This window comes from Vombatus ursinus, unplaced genomic scaffold, assembly GCF_900497805.2.
Source record: "Vombatus ursinus unplaced genomic scaffold, bare-nosed wombat genome assembly UNPS02014832.1, whole genome shotgun sequence".
Taxonomy (NCBI): Eukaryota; Metazoa; Chordata; class Mammalia; order Diprotodontia; family Vombatidae; genus Vombatus; species Vombatus ursinus.
The window spans coordinates 49,863,061-49,883,810 of NW_020954610.1; the positions used below are offsets into that span (position 1 = coordinate 49,863,061).

Here is a 20,750-nt window from a genome sequence, read left to right on the forward strand (position 1 = left end):
ATCAGAAAGGTATATCGCGCTGGGTCAAAAGAAAGAATAGAATAAATCGGGGGGGATAGGATTAAGGGAAATAAAGTAAAGTGTTTTGCATAACTGCAGATATATAACCTATAATTAGTTGCTTGCCTTATCAATGAGGGTGGGTGGGGAGGGAGGAAGGGAGAAAATTTGGAACCCAAAGTTTTAAAAATACATGTTTAAAAAAATGTTTTCACATGCAACTGGGAAATAAGAAATACAGGAAATGGGGTATAGAAATCCATCCTGCCCTCTAGGAAAATTGAAGGGGAAGGGGATAAGAGAAGGCGGAGAAGAGATACAAGGGAAGGCAGACTACGGGAAGGGGTATTCAGAATGCATGCCACCTTGGGGTGGGGGGAGGAGCGAGATGGGGTGAAAATTTAGAACTCAAAATCTTGTGGAAGTAAATGTTGAAAACAAAAAAAAAAAATAAAAATTACCATAATAAAAAAAATCCATCAAAAGATACAAAGAAGGAACAGTCAGACAGGAAGAGAATCAGGAAAGAAGTGAATATCAGGGAGAAGAGATCTACAAAGAGATCTACAGTATCAAAGGCTGTGCAGAGATCAAGGAGAATAAAGACTGAGAAAAGGCTACTGCATTTGGTTACTAAGAGATCATCAGTAACTTTGGAGAGAGCCATTTTGGTGGAATAATAGATCAGAAACCAAATTTTAAGAGGTTAAATAGAGAGTGAGACAATTTAGATATAAAGGCTGATACTATAAGCAAACTTGGAGAACAAGGAATAGTTTACCTGTCAGATTTATGGGGAACAGAAGAATTTGTGACCAAAAAGGAGATAGAGAACATTATGAAATGCAAAGTGGTTAATTTTGATTACATTAAACTGAAAAGTTTTTGGACAAACTAAGCCAATGTAACCAAGATTACAGAAGGGAAGCAGAAAGCTGGGAAACAATTTTTACAGCCAGTCTCTGATAAAGGCCTCATTTCTAAAATATATAGAGAACACAAGTCATTCCCCAATTGATAAATGGTCAAAGGATATGAACAGGCAGTTTTCAGATGAAGAAATTAAAGCTATCCATAGTCATATGAAAAAATGCTCTAAATCACTACTGATTAGAGAAATGCAAATCAAAACAACTCTGAGGTACCACATCACACCTATCAAATTGGAGAACATGACAAAACAAATAAATGATAAATGTTGGAGAAGATGTGGGAAAATTGGAACACTAATTCATTGCTGGTGGAGCTGTTAAATGATCCAATCATTTTGGAGAGCAATTTGGAACTATGCCCAAAGGGTTATAAAAAATGTGCATACCCTTTGACCCAGCAATAGCATTTCTAGGGCTGTATCTTAAAAGATCATACAAATGGGAAAAGGACCCACATGTACAAAAATATTTATAGCAGCTCTTTCTGTGGTGGCAAAGAATTGGAAATTGAGGGGATGTCCATCAATTGGGGAATGGTTGAACAAGTTGTGGTATATGAATGGAATGGAATGCTAGTGTGCTATAAGAAATGACGAGCAGGCAGACTTCAGAAAAACCTGGAAAGACTTGTATGGACTGATGCTGAGTGAAGTGAGCTGAACCAAGAGAATGTACACAATAACAGCCATGCTGTGTAATGAATAACTTTGACAGACTTAGCTCTTTTTAGCAATGCAAGGATCTAAGACATCTCCAAAAGTCTCATGATGGAAAATGCTATCTACTTCCAGAGAAAACACTATAGAGTTTGAATGCAGATCGAAGCATACTATTTGCTCTTTTTTTCTTCTGTTTTGTTTTGTTTCTTCTTTCTTGTGGTTCCTCCTATTAGTTCTAATTCTTCCTTACAACATGACTAATGTGAAAATATATTTAATAGAAATGTATATGTAGAGCCTATATCAGATTGCACAGCATCTTGGGAGGAAGGTGGGGAGGGAGGGAGTGAAAAATTTAAAACTCAAAAGCTCATGAAAGTGACTGTTGAAAACTAAAAATAAATTAATTTTAAAAAGCCAGGAAAAAAAAAAAAGACAGTGTGTGAGAGAGAATGGAATGGAAGCATCTATTGTAGACAGTCTTTTCGAGGAGTTTAGCTACAAAGGACAGAAGAGAAATAGGATAACAGGGATGGAAGGATCAAGTGAGGGTTTTTTCAGGATGGGAGAGACTTTGGCATGTTTGTAGGCAGCAGGAAATGAGCCAGTAAAGAGGGCAAGATTGAAAATAAGTGAGAGAGTCAGACTGACAGAGGGGGCAATCTACTGGGGGAAACAGAATGGAATGGGATCATTTGAACAAGTAGAAGAGTTAGTCTTGGTGAGGAGTAAGGCCATTTCATCAAGTGAAACAGGAGTAGAGAAAGAGAAAGTAGAAGAGACACCTAAAATGACAGGAGATGAGGAAGGATGGTGAATGGCCTTACTTTTTTCTGTAAAACATGAGGCAAGATTCTCAGCTGACAGTAGGGAAGAAGAGCCATGGGAGGTTCAAGGAGAGATGAAAAGGTTTAGAAAGGCTGCTTTGGAGAGTGGGACGGTGAGTTGATAGGAGAGGTATAATAGGACTGAATTGCAGCAGTTGAGGGTTCAATTGAGGTTATGTAACACGCATTTGTAGTTGGAACGGTTGTGCGATTTTCTCTACCTTCATTCAGCAGGACATGTGTAGTCACAAAGGCAATGAATGGGGGGGAGTAATCCAAGACTGAGGCTTGGCTGGGTATAATCAGCAATATGATAAGGGGGCAAGGGACTCAAGAGTAGGAGAGTATAAAGTTGAGTCGGTTTACCAAGGAGTCAAAATGGGTAGGAGAGGGTAGAGTGGTTAGTACAGATGAGATGACCTGAAGAAAACTGGGTTGAAGGACTAGAGGTTACAGTGAGGATGAAGAGTAGGGTTATATAAGGGAAGGCAGAAGGAAAGTTGAAAGATCAATAGATTATGGTCAGATAAGATGATTTCAGAATTTTTTAACATGGAGGTGGTACATTTGTGGGTGATAGCAAGATCAAGGGTATGACCATTTTTGCGTGTGGCTGAGGTGGGATGGAAGAGGAGTAGCTTACGAGAAGAGAAGAGGTCGGGAAACCCACTGCTTAGGATATCTGAGGGAGAATCAATATGTATAACAGGCAGGTATTGGGTAGGAGAGAAAAACTGTAAGCAAAATATTCAACTCATTGAGGAAAGGAGAGTGACCGGGGGAAAGGCAGTGTCTGCAGACAACCACTACAGTATTTTGATTGAGTAGTACATATGAACAGCATAAGTCACAAAGGAAGAGAGGTTATGGAATGAAGGAGGAAGGGGCAGAACCTGGAAATGTCAATGAGGATCAAGAAGAATTCCAACTACTCTGTCTGGATCAGTGAACGAAGAAGAATGAGGGAAGGCGTAGCCAGGACTGCAAAGGGTAATCAGGGAAGCTGTTTCAGCAGGGGAAAGTCAGCTTTCAGAAAGAGCTAGTAAATGGAAGCAGTGGGAGAGGAAAAGATTTAAGATGAAAGGAAGTCCGTTGCCTATGGAACAGGCATTCCAGAAGGCACAATGAAAGTACCAGGTACAATTAGGATAAAATTTTGGGGTGGGAGGGCTGAGGGGGATGAAAATGAGGAATTGGGTGTTGAGTGGAGTTTAGATGGTGAACCACAGAAGTTCAGCCTCACTGGGATGTGAAGTGTATGACCAGGTGTAAGAATGTTCATCATTGAGTGGTGGGTGCTACTGCTCAATTCTCAAAGAACGGGCACAGCAGGAGATGGGAGAACTGAAGTTGAAGGGAGAATTGTTCTTTGCACTGGAGGTTCTCCACATTATTAAGTAGGGAGACTGGACTGGTAGCACAAGGTGGCAGATGCCTTGTACTGGTACAGATTGAAGCAGTTGCTTTGGGGAAAATGATGGATGCCTAGCCTGGTCGCAAGAAGCCTTTCCTCAGGGGACATGCTGCACCAAGCAGGAGATGGAAGGCTCAGGACACTAGTGGACTTGTGGTCTGAGGTCTTCTCATCTGAGGTAGCTGGCTATGAGGTAGCGGCAGGGAGGGGTAGACACCCTATGCAAATAAAAAACATCTGGCTTGGGCCCACCAGCTTTTCCTCAGGGGATGTGCTATGCCCTGATGCACCTGCAGTATGAGGTCTTTTCACGTGAGGAGGCTGGCAATGCAGCAAGAAGTATAAAGCAACAGAAAAAATAAACAAAAAAGAGATAAGCAAAGAAATAATATTATGCTTAAAGGTTCTATAGATAATAAACCAATATATGCACCAAATACATAACATCTGAATACTAAAAGAAAAAAATATAAATGAATTGTAGAGCGAAATACAGAATAAAATTCTAGTAGTAGGGGATCAAAATATACCACTTTCAAACCTAGACAAATCTAACAAAAAGATAAACAAGAAAGAAGTTAAGAAACCAAAGAGAACTTAAAATAGAGTAGAAAAATATTAAAGATAATTCATCCCTGGTGATTAGTGAATGATAAGAAAATACATGATTTTCAAGTATATACAGCAAATATACAAAAACTGACCATACATTGAAGCATAAACACTTTGCAAACAAATAAAACAAATACTAAACATTTCCTTTACTGACTGCAAGGCAAAAAAAATTATATTCAATATAAGGCCTCTGAAGAAAGTATTAAAAATTAATTGGATACTAATTTAATCCTAAAGCACTGGCAAATAAAAGAAATAAGAGAAAATTTCATCAATGAAAATAATGAAACAACATACCAAAACTTTGGGGATTTAGCTCAAACAGAATATTATGTTGCTGTTATTTAGTTGCTTAGCTGTATCTAACTCTTCAAGATCTCATTTAGGATTTTCTTGACAAGAATACCGGAGTGGTTTGCTGTTTCCTTCTCCAGCTTATTTTAATTTATAGATAAGGAAACTGAAGTAAACAGAAGTTAAATGACTTGCACAGGGTCACACAGCTAATAGATGTCTGAGGCCAAATTCGAATTCAGGTCCTCCTGACTCCAGGGCCAGTACTCTACCCACTGTGCCACTTAGATGCCTCTGGCTCCCATACACCTACTCCTAAAAAACCCTTAAGTATGCACTTAAAAGAAATCTAATAAGAAATTAGAATAAGTGACCTCTTCCAACCCAGAACTGCACAAAAAATAAGCCAGAAGCCCACAGGCAATAGGAAAGGGCTACCTTTCATCTCAGAAAAGTCAGAACTATCCTTTCCCAGTGAGAAGATAGAACACTTTTTGCCATCTATTTCCAGAGTCACAAAACTGGAAACTGAGCTTCCCTAAAAAAGAGCCAGAGGGGTTATAAAGCTCCAATGTGATCAGAAAACCTCATAATGGAGACACTGGAAGCCTGGAGGAGCCCCAGGATAAAGGGCAGTAACCAAGAGAACAACAATATTCAGACTAGGACAGCAAAGGCGCAAGAGCTCTTCCACACAAAAGCCCAATAGGGACAATAGCTAGGAAAGCACATATTTCAAGAAATCACGAATGAAAACTATCTAGATCTATTAGAACTGGAGGACGAAGTAAAGTTTGAAAGAATTTACCATTTACCTCCTGAAAGTAACCCAAAAAGACAAGTTCCAGGAATGTTACTGCCAAAATCCAGAGTTTCTAAGTGAAAGAAAGAATATTGCAAGCATCCAGAGAGAAGTTTAAATACCACAGAACAAGATGTAGCAGCTTTAACAGTACATGAGAGGAGATCTTGGAATACAATATTCCAAAAGTTAAAAAATATACACTTACAACAAGAATAACTTAACCAGAAAAGCTGAGTATATAGGTAAAAAGAAAAATTAATCTTTAATAGAAGATTTTCAACCATTTCCAATGAAAAGACAAGAGCTGAGTAGGAATTCTGAAATACAAACACAAGAGTTGAGAGATAGTTTAAAAAGTTAATTTATTTGAGCAACTTGAAGGAGCTATATGATAACGTAGTGCTAAAAAAATTCCTGATCCATAAGCCATAAGAAAAAAACTAAAATAAGACAGGATACCTTAGACTGCCTCTTCAACCACTGTTTTAAATGCAAAGAACTGAAAATTCAGAAAGAAGCAGAGATAAGCCAGACCATTTTGAAAGCAATGTACAGAATTTATCATATACTTTAAAAAAAAAAAAAAAGCAAAGAGTGCGAAATAAGAGATGTTATTCTTTGTCTGGACTTCTTGGTTTTCCATGGAGACACAAGAGAAATTTAGCTACATCAAAAATAAGTTTATCTTGCTTTGTTGTGGTATTTCCTAAATATTAAAACTCTTGATAGTTTTTATTAAAGGTTACATTATGCTATAATGAGGAAGACCAAGAATAAGGTTAAAACCTTGCATATAACATTTCTTTATTCCTAAACTGATGTTTTCTACATACCATCCAAGCAAAGGTAAAACAAAACAAAAACAAAACAAAACAAAAAACCAAAAACTACAAAAGTAAATCTAACTTTAAGTCACTTACCAAAGGCACTAAAAAGCTGGTATAGGTCACTGGTTTTCCACTCTTTGGGGAATGTCACATGTAGAACATGATCTCGTTTAGGTTGCACTATGAGACACATTTTTAATGGAAGGTTTACATTTGAAAGGTGATTCAAGTATATTTACTGTATTTCCTATTCCAAAGGCAACCAGATGCTTTACTACCTTAAACTTATTTTGCTACAACACACATTTTCTGGTAGATACCAAACCCAGACTAACGTGGGGATTCTCTATTAATGTTACGTGATATTTTTTTTTTGGTTAGGCAATGGGGGTAAGTGACCAGGTCACACAGGTAGTACGTGTTGTGTCTGAGACCACATTTGAACTCAGGTCCTCCTGAATTCAGGGCCCGTGCTCTATCCACTGCGCCACCTAGCTGCCCCATTGTTACATGATTAACAAATGGTGCTCAACAACTATGACTTGTTAATAAGATTAAGAAGACTATCATCTTACACAAGACCTTAGTTTTCTACTATAGTAATAATTATAATTGTAATAACAACAACAAACAATAGCTAACATTTATATAATGTCTACTATATACCAGGTACTGTGTTAAGCATTTTATAACTATCACATTTAATCTTTACAACTACCTAGGAGTAGTAAGGATTAAATAAATGCTATTATTATCATCATTTTACAGATGAGGAAACTGAGGCCAACAGAAGTTAAATGAATTGACCAGGGTCACACAGCTAGAAAGTGTCTGAGGCCATATTTGAACTCAGGTCTTCCTGACTACAGGCCCAGCCCTCTATCCACTGTGCCACCAAGCTGCCTACGCTGTGAGAATCTCCCAGAGTCCTTATGCTAGAATATTCTTTCTTTTTACAAAATTGCCTTGTAGCTCTAACTAATTTTATTTTTAAAGATACAATGATCTCTTTGTTCAGGATCTTTCACTGAACCATTTCTTCTCATTTTAATCTATTTATTCCATATGTTGGTTTAGAAGAAAATGAATAACTCATTGCCCAACCTATATGCAGCAGTTTTGCTTAAATATAAGTCTCTCAATTCTTCACCCCTGAGGCACATTGTCTAAGTAAAGCAGAAAAGGGAAAGATGAATGAGGCAGGCAGAAGAGAAAAATGATAAGCATTTTTCTTCTAAATATATTGGGTTTTTGTAGGTTTTTTAATGGGAGAAAAATCTCCAAATACTAGCAGTAGTTTTTTTTTTTTAAAGGTAATTGTGGAAGAAATATTGAGTTTAGTGAATAACTATAAGTGAAACAAATGTCTAATTTTTCTTTATAAACTGGTCATAAAAATCTGGAAGAAATCATGAAATTAGAGTTCTGGTTGAAATAAATACTTTAGAAACCATATGAAAAAGAAACTCCAAATCATATAAACAATGGGAAATAAATATAAGTAGGAATTAATCAAAGCTGAAGGGCCCTATTATTTTAATTACCCTAGCCATACAGTCACTGTCCACTTTGAAATGAATCAGGAGCTTTCTTAAGAGATATTTCATCAGCTAGTCCTAAATATCACATACTGAATTTTTCAAATTCAAAAAAATCAAAATCACTTACAGTCTGGTCCTTCCAAATTGAGATATGGGATATCCATGACCCTCATAAGAAATAGCCTGAGATGACAAGAATGGAAAAATGGTCATGGCCAAACTCACATTTTACTTTAAATAAAAGGAAATACAGGATTCTGTAAATATTCTGAACAGAAACATTATTTCACATATCCTAGTAATGGTTAAATATCATCTATTTAAAAAAAATAGTAACTTAGACTAATTAGTGACCACATATAGAAAAAGAGCTTTGACTAATATTAATAAACACCATTAAAATGTTACAAAGCAACACAGCCATTTAGCCTATGATGGAACAATACAAGTATTAGGAAGCATAACCTAATAAAGTTCTTGCCACCAAAGTCCTTAAACACTATCCAATGGTTCAACATCAAAAACTGATATGATTTCACTAGTACAAGTGATATTAAAGGGGAATTAATATCTGCTTTGACACTGTATCCTAAGAACCACGGGACCTTACAGTTGAAACCTTGTGTTGTCTCCTCATTAGAATATGAGGTGCCAGAGAGCAGAGATTGTCTTCCTTTCCCTCTTTGTATTCCTAGTACTTAGCACAGTTAAGCAAAGTAAATGCTTTATTCATTCATTCATTCACCCTAAACAATGACTTTTTCTGGCTTTGAATAATAAAGTATAAACAAAAAACTAAAGAATAGTTAGCGTATTTCTGCATCGAAATGATGGTAAGATAGGAGCTGATTTCAACACAGGTTTCCATTTCTGTTTCTTAAATGAAGAGGCTCTTAAAAATATTAATGATAAATTTTATATTTAAATAGATTAATGATGTCTGCTGTAGTCACTTCTACCAGTACAAATTATAATTCATCCACTGTTTCTCATCTTGACACTCCTGTCCGTGTACTTCCATAAATCCTCCATAATAGATACACCCAATGCACTGAAGGATTTCCTTTCTGTCATTTAATATTCTTGGATACTAACTCACACTCATGCTATATGCATATTATTCCTCATTCTCAAAATGACTTTTTATGCATGTCCTTGATTATGACTATTGTGCTACTTCTCTCAATGCAAATCACTGTTGCAAATTATTCACTTCTCTCCTAACTTTCCAAATTCTCTTTTCACTAAAAGTGATTTTGTTTTTACGGACTTTTAAAATTTAATTTACTCAACTAATATCTGCAGAACTTCAACTTTTTGATAATAGACTTATTATCCATTAAAAACTACTTTATCCTTGGAATACGTCTTGTATTAGACTATTGTCACTATCTTGCATTTAAAGACTCATTTCTACTCCTTATTCAAGAGTTAGTGATCTAACAAGTGATAGCACTAATAGGAGAAATAAACACATTGCTCAAAGGAGCCAAAAACACTACCCATGACAATAAAATCTTTAATTACTAAAATAGTTTTATTTTTTAAAATAATTTTTCACCTATAATACAACTTTTTGGTCCTGATCTACTGGTTAAGAATCTTATCTTATTATTTTCAAAAAATGTACTCATGTTTCAAGATTCCTTTTATTTAATAAATTACTCCTAACACCTAAGAATTGGCCTGAAGGAGTTAATTCAAACTAAGAACTTGGGAAATCATTCTTACAAATATGTTAGCAGTCTCAATATTCTATCATGCCATAAAAATTCATAAAGTGAAATTAAATTCTCCACTGGAAAACTCAAGAGATTAATCCATGAATTCTAGTGAATCCTCTATTTATAGGTTTAGGAACTTAAATGTCTAAGTAAAATTACATTCTTTGAGAAATATATTACTGAAAAAGGAAAAAGCATTAAAATACAAGATTGCAAGAATAAGGAAGAGATAAACGAAGGAATGATATAACAAAAGAATTGCAATAGGGCTTTTTTAAATAGTAGTTTTCCTATTGCAGTCAGCAAGCATTAATTATTATTAATTAATTTAGATTTAAGAAACAGTGAAGGTTATAAAAATCTAAAGTACTAGAAGTAGTTTCCAACTGAAGATTAACTGAGACTCAAAAAGGCAGCTAGATGGGTGTGGTACATAAGAGTGTTGGACTTGAAGTCAAGAAGCCCTGAGTTCAAACACTACCTCAGATATTACATGATTATCAAATGGTACTCAAGTTGTTAACCCTGGGCAAGTCATTTAATCTCTCTGAGCCTCAGTTTCTTCATATATAAAATGAGGGTGATACAATCCAAAATTGCTTCCAGCTCTAAATCTATGATCCCTTGGATCATCTTTGACATGATCATTCAAAAGTTTAAAAAAAATAACTGTTTAATATCCAAAATTTCAATTAATAGGCAACTTTCTATAACATGTTTGAAAGTATGACATTATTAATAAATGATATCCCAGGCCTGTGTTTTATCTGCTTTGATCTAGCAATTAATTGGAGATGAGAAAAAGGTAAAAAATAAACTAATTTTTCAAACTGTATAACATTTTATAATTATTATAGGAAATAATTAAATTGATAACTTAGATTCTAATTTAGAATTTGTAATAATTAGAATGCACTATCGTTCCTCATTTTTGTATAACCTATCATAAAAGGAATTTGTTAAGCAACTTAAGTGTGAACAAATTTATATAGGAGCCATATTTAATGCACTTAAGAGTATTTTTTAGACTTTATTTAGCACTACAGCAAATGGATTATGTTTCTAATGACTAAAAATAAGCAATTTATTTAATCCTAATGAAAGTTCAACAATATCTTTACTTAGAAAGTCTGTTAATTGTTTTGTTTTACACATACTAGAAAACAGTGAACCTGTACAGCTGAAAATTTTCATAATTCAAGCTATCCTTTAATTTTTTTTAATAACTAAGATTTCCCCCTGCTGTATCTATATTGTCTATATTGTCTCATTTAGTAAAGGAAAAAAATAAGTTTAAAAGGAAATAATTAAAGGGCAGTAACTGAAAATGCATTAACAAAGAATTACTTTTTTGTTATTTTTTAATTACAGGCTTATCTAATACTATATTTGGAAAACTTGTGGAATCCTTCCAGTGGGCACATATATATACAGATATATGTATTATATATATCTGTATATATATGGTTTATGATTTAATATTTTAAAAGATCTTCCTTGATTAATCTCATGAATAGGGATTATTTACAGAAACAATGTAAATTATTATCCGTGCTAAGTGTCATTGATAGTTAAACTCCTTAAAAAGACCATCTACAATAGGTGCCCCCACTTCCTCTCTCACTCTCTTCTTAACCTCTTACAATATGGCTTCCAACGTGGTTAAGTGACTTGCCCAGGGTCACACAGCTAGTTAGTGTCAAGTGTCTGAGGCCAAATTTGAACTCGGGTTCTCCTGACTCCAGGGCTGGTGCTCCATCCACTGCGCCACCTAGTTGCCCCCCAACCTTATCATTCCAATGAAACTGTTCTCTCCAAAGTCACCAGTGAACTTTTAGTTATCAAATCCAACAGTCTCTTCTCAATTCTCTTTGATTTCTCTATAGCCTTTGACATTGTTAATCACTCTCTTCTCCTTAATAGTCAAATTATTATAACCCACAGGCAAATTATTTCTATTGTAGAAAATTTTTTTTGAATTAAAATTAATTTCTAATCAAAATACCCAAACGACAAAAAGCTATCCAAACAACATTGTCTACTTATTATTTCAACCAAACAGAAAGTTCTTATGTGCAATTTATTAACAGCTTTTCTTAACTTTTTCCTAAGCCTCGGATTTAGTGATTTGGTTTTGGACATTGGACAATGGATGCAAACCAAGTCAAAACAATGAAACCCCACAGTGCATGTAACGTGGCAGCCAACAACATGCTGAGAAAGTCATGAGACTGTAAAATGAACTCTTGTATTTGCAGCTTTGCTTCTGGGAATACAAACCAAGGCAAACTCCTCCCAATAAACTCTCATCTTCCTTGTAAAATGCTGCTTGCAGAGCATCATGTTGGAAAAAATTTGTGGTCTTTGAAATTTTAATAAAACTCTTTAAGTGAATGTATACTACACACAGGCTAGCTGTCATAGGGTCTACAATAATTCTCTGAAATGAGAGGCTAAAACACTTTACATAGAAATCACCTTACATGACATTAAATTTTAAGCAAAAACAGGAAAAAACTGTAAACAAGTAAAAATTTTGATATGCATATGAAAAGCTGTTCCTTCACTGTGAACTGTGTTAAGGAATAATTAGAATGTCTTTCATCTTTAGATATTAAAAGATATTCACTCAAACCAATAATTCTATAAAATTTAATTCTATTTCTGTGACGGTGCTATGCAGCCATAGAAGTGCAAACAAAAAAGTTAAGAAAAATGCTGTTCTAAGATCCTTAATGTAATGCCTGTCTCTTTTCATGAATATTTTACCATTTATTTAGCATTTGTTTGACATTAACAACAAAGAAGATACTTTTTGCAATTATCTCTTCCTTCAGTACTATCTCACATAATGAGGTGGTCTTACTCCTTACCAAAGCTATCCCATCTACTTGTTCAAGCGATCCCATTCCATCCTATCTCCTCCAACATATTATCCTCTTTGTCATCCTCACTCTTTCACTAATTTTTAATCTCTCCCTATCTACTGGCTCATTCCCTTCTGTCTCACAAATATGCCAGTGTCTTCCCCATCCTGAAAAAACCCTCACTTGATCCTTCCATCCCTGACAACTATTGTCCTATCGCTCTTCTGCCCTTGGTAGCTAAACTCCTTGAAAAGGCCATCTGCAATAGGTGCCTCCACTTTCTCTCTTCTTACTCTCTTGTTAACTCCTTACAATCTGGCTTCCAACTTTATCACTCTACCAAAACTCTCTCCAAAAGCAAACTAAAACTTTGAAGTACCACCTCATACCACCAGATTGACTAATATGACAGAAAGGAAAAATGATAAAAGTTGGAGAGGATGTATGAAAATTGGGATACTAATGCATTGCTGATAGAGTTGCAAACTGCTCCAACCATTCTGGAGAGCAATTTGGAACTATGCCCAAAGGGCAATCAAACTGTGCATATCCTTTGATCCAGCAATACCACTACTAGGTCTATATCTCAGAGAGATCATAAAAAAAAAGAGAAAAAGATTTACACATGCAAAAATATTTATAGCAGCTCTTTTTGTGGTGGCAAAGAATTGGAAATTGAGGGGATGCCTATCAATTGGGGGAATGGCTGAACAAGTTGTGGTATATGAATGGAATGGAATACTAGTGCGCTATAAGAAATGAAGAGCAGGCAGATTTCAGAAAAGCTTGGAAAGACTTATATGAACTGATGCTGAGTGAAGTGAGCAGAACCAGGAGAACATAATACTCAGTAACGGCAACATTGTAAGATGATCAACTAAGTCGCTCTTAATAATACAATGATCCAAGACAATTACAAAGGACTCATGATGGAAAATGCTATCCACATCCACAGAAAGAATTGATGGGACTCTGAATGCAGATCGAAGTATATTGTTTTTTACTTTATTTTTCTTGTGGTTTTTTCCTTGTGTTCTGTTTCATCTTTCACAACATGAGTCATATAGAAATATTTTACATGATTTCACATATATAACCTATACCAAATTGCTTACCATCTTAGGAAGAGGGGAGGGGAAGAAGGGAGAAAAATTTGGAACTCAAAATATTATAAAAATGAATGTTAGACTGTCTTTACATATCACTGGAAAAAAATAAAATACTATTTAAAATAAAATAAAAAATAAACAAATAAGTAAAAAGAAACTGTTCTGTCCAAAGTTACTAGTGAACTTTTAGTTACCAAACCCAATGGCCTTTTCTCAATCCTCATTCTCCTTGATCTCTCAATAGCCTCTGATATTGCTGACCACTCTGTCCTTGATAATCTCTTTTCTCTAGGTTTAGAGACACCTGGTTCTCTTCTTAACTATCTGACTCTGCTCCTTCTCAGTCTCCTCTGCTGGATCCTCTTGCAGATATCATACCCTGCAATCAAAGGTGTCCCTCACAGTTCAGGCCCTCTTCTCTTCTCCCTATATACCATTTCACTTGGTATATGGGGGTAGGATTTAATTACCATCTCTATGCTGGTAATTCTCAAATCAGCCCCCAAACTCTCTGCTGACCTCCAAACCTGCATCTCCAACTGTCTTTCAGACTTCTCAAACTAGATGTCCAAGAAACATTTTAAACTCAACATGTCCAAAACTGAACTCATTGTCTTTCCCTCTAAATCTTCCCCTCTGCCACCTTCCTTGTTACTATAAAGGACAAAACTGTCCTTCCAGACCTTCAGACTTGTAACCTAGGAATTATCCTCAACTCGTCCCTATCCCTTACCTTCCATGTCTAATCTCTTGCTAAGGTCTGCCAACTTCACTTCTGCAACATCTCTTTAACATTCGCCCTTCTCTCCTCTGACACTCTAGTGCAGGCCCTCATCTTCTCATGCCTAGATTATTACAACAGACTGCTGATGTATCTGCCTGCCTCAAGTCTCTCACTCCAATCCATCTTCCATTCAGCCACTAAATTTTCCTAAGTCACAAGTCTGATCATGTAATCAGCTTCTCTTCCTCAATAAACTCCAGTGGCTCCCTATAACCTCTAGGATCAAATACAAAATGCTCTGTTTGGCATTCAAAGTCTTTTATAACTTAGCTCCTTCCTCCCTTTCTAGCCTTATACCTTACTCCCTCTGCCACATACTCTTTGATCCAGTGACACTGGCCTCCTGGCTGTTCCATGAATAAGATACTCTACCTCTCAGCTCAAGGCATTCTCTCTGGCTGTCCCTCATGTCTGAAATGCTCTCCCCTCCTCTGCACCAACCACTCAACTCCCTTGCTTTCTTTTGTTATTCAACTGTTTTCAGTCATGTCCCACTCTTCGTTGACCTCTTTTGGGGTTTTATTAGCAGAGACACTGGAGTGGTTCACCATTTCCTTCTCCAGCTCATTTTACAGATGAAGAAACTAAGGCAATCAGGATTAAGCGACTTGCCCAGGGTCACACAGTTAGTATTTGAGGCCAGATTTGAACTCAAGAAGATGAGTCTTCCTAACTCCAGGTCTGGCACTCTATCCACTGTGCCACTTAGCTGCCTTCCTGAAGTCTCAACTAAAATCCCATCTTTTACAAGCTTTTTGCTACTCCCTCTTAATCCTAGTGTCTTCCCTCTATTAATTATTTTCTATTTATTCTCTATATAGCTTACATTGTATATATCTGTTTGCATTTTTTCTCCCCCATTTGATTATAAGCTCCTTGAGGGCAGAGACTGACTTTCACCTTTTTATCTCCAATGCTTAGCACAGTGGCTGGAACACAGTAGTAGATGCTTTATAAATGTTCACTGATTGATTATTCCATTCTCTACGACCCAATGAATATAAAATGTTTTGTCATGTATTTTATATAACTATGTTTAAGGACAGAAAAATGATGCATAAGGACTCGAAAGACCTGGGTCCAAATTCCAATTCTGTGATTTGCCACATGTGTGACCATGAGCAAGATACTTAAACTTCTCCGGGCCTCAGTTTTTTATCTATAAAAATGAAGTGCTTGTAACAAATGACCTCTGAATCTATCCTCCTAAGGGGATTCTGCTGTTCAAGTACACCTAGAAGAAATCATATTGGTTATTTTGGAATACTGTGCAGAGTCTACTTAACTCTACAAACTAACAAAAAAAAGTTAAAGTTGATTTTGGGTGCACATACAACAAGGAAGCCCTACAGGCAATCAAAGATTTTAACTATCAAATTACTAAAATACAAATTAACCACAATCAGCTATTAAGGAAGCATGCTCTCAAATGATTCTCTAATTTTCATGAAAAAAAGAAAGAAATCAATGCAAATACCAGGTTTATAGATACAGGGTATCCCAAAAGTCTTGGTGTAGTTTTAAGCTTTAATAACTTCCTAAGTATAAATGCTACAAACTTCCATTGAAAGTTTAATTATTTAAATTTCTTTTACACATGTTTTGTGAATTTTTTATTTTAATTTTATTAAGATGGAGCAGTTGTTATTATATATTATATGTGAGACAGTTTATGCGTGATGTTTTATCAAACCAGTGGCTCAGCAGACAAGGTCCTCTTATTTTGCCACCTCAGTCACCAGATCTATCGCCATTAGAATTCTTCTTGTGGAATTATGTCAAAAGTGTTACGTATACATCAAACTTTTGTTCTGTGGACAATGTTCAGGCTAGGATTACAACTGCAATCCTTTCAGTCACTGAGCAGAAGCTGATGAAAGTTTTTATAAAGCAAAAATCTGGAATGCGCATTTATAGCACAAGACAGTGGTTATGTTCAATTTTAATTTTAAAAATTTCAATATTTTTACTCAAATAATTAACCTTTCCAATTTTTTAAAAGTTTGTAGCATTTCTACTTCTGAAATTATTTTAAAACAAACAAAAACCCCTTAAAATGCATTAAGACTTTTGGAACATTATTTTGGGTGATTAGAGAAGAGTATGGTAATGCTGAAGAGAAAGTTACCAACCAAAAATTACAGAGAAATGGCAATGTCTAATCTGTCTGATCTCATACTCCAAACCTTCAACCACCTTTGTGTGGGGTCTTGATCTATTTCTTTGACTGACTCAATACAACAGCAACTCAACAGAAGAGTAACGCTAATAATAAGGTCAAGAACAAAACCCATCTTCTATCTGAAAAAAGGCTCACATGCCTATTTTTCTTTAAGGTATACATAGCACTTTCTTAAAAAGCACTCCTGTGGAGTAGGTAGGGGAGCATGTATTATCTCTATTTTACAAATGAGCAAATGCAAGCTTGATGAGATTGAATGGTTAGAGGCCAAGATTCAAACCCAGATTTCTCCTGACTCAAGTCCAATGCTTTTTCCACTACAGAATGCTGAAGCAATGGTTATCAAGGTACAACCCCTTTGTATATATTAAAAGACTATATGACAACATAATCCCCAAGCAGTGGCTAGCTGACAAAACAGCTACCTAAAGCACAATAACCACCAAAAAAGGGAGCAGAAGAGATATTTTAAAAACAGACTAAATTACAGTTTCAAATAATGTAGCACAACAGTTGTTTGCTAGGAAACTGTGGCAGAGCCATCTTAAAAGCCACCTATGAGCAAGTTTTGTCTACGGAAAGGTTTCAGGCAGCTAAGAGGCAAGTTAGGATGAAGAAATGGGCAGGAAATCCAATAGCTACAGCCACAATTCAAAAGAGTAGTCTTTCCATGTGTTGTAGAGGGTATGCTGCAAAAATAAAGAGGTAGTACATGCATCAAGTCTTTCCAATCACCTGAACTCAGATGTAACGATCACCACCAGAAGTCACAGAATCATAGACGAGGAGTCACAGAATGATAGAAACTTAAGAGTTGGTCAGGAGACCCCTGAATACTCAGAGCCCAATTTTCAGATACACAAAACATGCATTCAGAAGGACCTTTAGAGAACTGTGTGGACTAAAAATGTCAAAGCATGTTTTTTTTTTCCCTTCTTTTTGGTGAGGCAATCGGTGTTAAGTGACTTGCCCAGGGTCACACAGCTAGTAAGTGTCAAGTTCTGAGGCCTGATTTGAACTCAGGTCCTCCTGAGCTGGAGCTCTATCCACTGTGCCACCTAGCTGCCCCCAAAGTATGTTTTAACAAAGAAAAAAACTTATTCTCATTTCTTTGACAAAGCAAAATCTCAAGTCATTAAAATTCTCAATCTATCAAAATGCTAATTATTTCATATACCAGGTCAAAATGTAGATTTCCTTTTACCTGCTGTCATCAAAACTTCTTTCCAATAAACTTCTCAAGAGAGATCACACACAGCATTACAGACATATTTTCAAGTGAAATAGCACTTCTCTCACTCCAATGAAAACTAGAAGACAGAACTATTGAGTAAAATCTAATCTCAATGCAATTTTAGTGAAGAATTAATTTAGAGCTTAGCTTCACTATGTGCCTTTCAACTGAAAATTGAAACATTTAATGACTCACCAGGTCTACCGTACTTGCAAATAGTCTTGGTATTTCCTCCAGGGCACAGCAGTAAAAGCACTGCATAAGAAGCTTGTATGCTAAGGCTCATCATTATACATATTTATGGGCTATGAAAAACTAATTTTATCATCAGGGGGATAAAGGCAAGCAGAAATGTGTCCTAAATCAGACTATTTATTTTGAATGCTCAGTAATGCTTCTGTGCAAAATATGAGTGAATGCACAAAAGAGAGTTGTTTTAGAATTATTTTCATTCTAGTCAGTTGTAAACACAATTTTCAATCAAGTCACTTGCTCTTTAGATAAAGAGAACATTGCCTGACTTTGTTTCCCAAGGTCAATTCATGTGGTTCCCTCTGAACAGAGATGTAGCATTACCAACACCAATGGGAATAAAGTTCAGTTGAAGACTAATGAGCCACATCAAACTATATCTAGAATATACAGGAATAAAAATGTTGAAGTAGCCATTCAACAGAGGTAATATCTGTAGGTCTTACAGAAGGATATGTTTTTAAATATAAAAGTAAACTAAACATAATGCTTGCTCAGGACAGTTTAGTCACCAAGAACTCTAAAAATCCATGGGTCGGTTAGTTTGTGAAAACAAAAATTATCTTTCTTTAAATACAAACAAATTCCTGGAGTACATTTTGAGACTGTTGCTCTTTAATACAGGATAACAATGGATCCTTAAAAACAGCTACTCATCTGCTTGCTTATAGAATGGAGCAACTTATGCCCAGTGAGTATAAGGCAAGGTTGCTTTCATGCATTTCACTGTTAATCTCCCCCTAAGGGAGAGGACAAGCTGCTAAAATATGGATGTGTGGGTTGATATTATTTTTCCAAACAAGGCAGAATTAAAGTAAACATATTAAGTCAATACTTATACTGAAGAGAAATTTTTGCAAAGTAATAAAAGCATCTTCACCACATCATGACAGCTAGGTGTTTGGACAGTCTCATACTGCTTTCTAAGTGTCAGTATTGTTGATGGTGCCAGGGCTCTAGGATGAGTTCAGGTGAGTGCCATTTAAGGTTTCTCACATAGACTAAACCTTAAACACAAGGTTAGCTTATTTAAAATCAAGACTTTGGTAATTAAGAATAGTAATGCAGGACAACAGATAACAACCTAAGACAAACCCTTCACTAATGGTTTCTTGAAAACAAGTACTGATTCAGACAAAGTCTAAAAAATCAGGACACAATAAGGAAATCAGACAAGCCAGAAAATAAATTAATAAGCAATACTCTCCTCCCCCTTCTCTCTGCCTCACGGCAGTCTCTACTTGTAAATTACTCTTGAAGTGCCTATACTAAGGTGGTGCTTGAAGAGTCTTAGACTAGTGGTTTGGAGCAATGAAAGAAAAAGGCAAAATAAGTGCAAGGAAGAGGAGACAGCTTCAATAAATATATGTTGGACCAATGCATACTGTATTAAGTGATAACAAATTCAGTAGGTTTGCTGCTTCCTTGAACTTATCTAGAAGACTGTACTCATTACATTTCATCAAAGTACTTGCCTTTAAATTTACCTTTGCATATTTTTGCAAAGACTCCCAAAATGGATTTCGTTTTTAAAATGTCTGTTTATCTAGGCTCCTTTTATCTGGAAATGAATGTGTATCGCAGCTAATTTGAGGGAGTTTAAAAGTAGGTTGAGTTATATCTCCTCATAGTTTAAGCTACATTTCTGAAGATGCCTAGAGGGTATAAAATACTATTTTTAGAAGGATGGTGATTCATCTAGTTCCTCTGTGCTGCTACAGTTAAAAGAGAATTAAACTAACACCGTTCAATTCTGGGGATATTTGCTTCTACAGCATGTTGTAGATGAATGTCACCTATCAGCTTGCTGCTTTCTCCTATCTTGCCTCTGTCTTCATCTTCTCCTAAGCTCTCCCTGCAGTAACCACCAAAGGATCCTGTAAGGTGGTACTTGAAAAGCATTGCTTTAGGTGCTAACTCCAGATGATAGGTTGAAGGAGAGGATCGAATTGCCATTCTCTTATTTTCTCACAATTTACACAGCTTTCCCATAATTCTAAAAAACTGCAAACAACATGGAAGGCAGATGATTTCTCCTTCATAATTCAATTTTGTATTGAAATCTTTTAAAGTAAAATACAGATCCCCATGAAGTATTCTCTCAAGAAGCTTGCTGAGTTGCTCTTATCCTATGAAAAGAGACTTTATAATAGTCAAGCACTTCAGTTCTTTCCCCCATCAACACACAAAGTACTACCCAAAGATACAGTTACACTTAATAGCTTATGCATATCATCAACTGACAAGGAAAACAAGACATTTTCTCTGACTTTCCCCAGTGATAGCACTAAAATACTTACGACCTGCCCTAAATCTGTAACAATATAAAAGTTATACATAAGTACAAAATTGTTATACAGATAAACTTAAGAATTCTTTATCCAATAACTTAAAATATGAGAATTTATGTGCCTAAAGATTTAGACATCTTTCAAGGGAGAGCAGATGAGAAAGAGGAAAGGAATAAGATCCATAATTCATGCATATAAAAACTCACGGTATGGAAACCCCCTCCTTTTGCAGAGCCACAAATTACTTATGACTTATGTCCTTAGAGAGTTGCCTAGTTCTGGGACATAAGTGTCTTGCCTCCAGTCTTTCTGACTCCAAGGCAGTCCTTATATTATTCACTTAAAATTAAGATAATTATATGTGAACATAAGGGTTTTTGGAGTATAAGTAGA

The 20,750-nt window shown here is 35.8% G+C and overlaps 1 protein-coding gene across 1 annotated transcript in view; it reads right to left on the reverse strand.

The window, feature by feature from the left end:
* Positions 1–20,750, reverse strand: part of PARN (poly(A)-specific ribonuclease) — a 182,551-nt gene that overhangs the window by 110,071 nt on the left and 51,730 nt on the right. Inside the window, exons 19-20 of the mRNA XM_027839597.1 lie at positions 8,042–8,097; positions 6,467–6,553 (exon numbers count right to left, since the gene is read on the reverse strand). Of these exons, the coding sequence (XP_027695398.1) occupies positions 6,467–6,553; positions 8,042–8,097 (143 nt within the window). The remainder of the gene's footprint in view (positions 1–6,466; positions 6,554–8,041; positions 8,098–20,750) is intronic.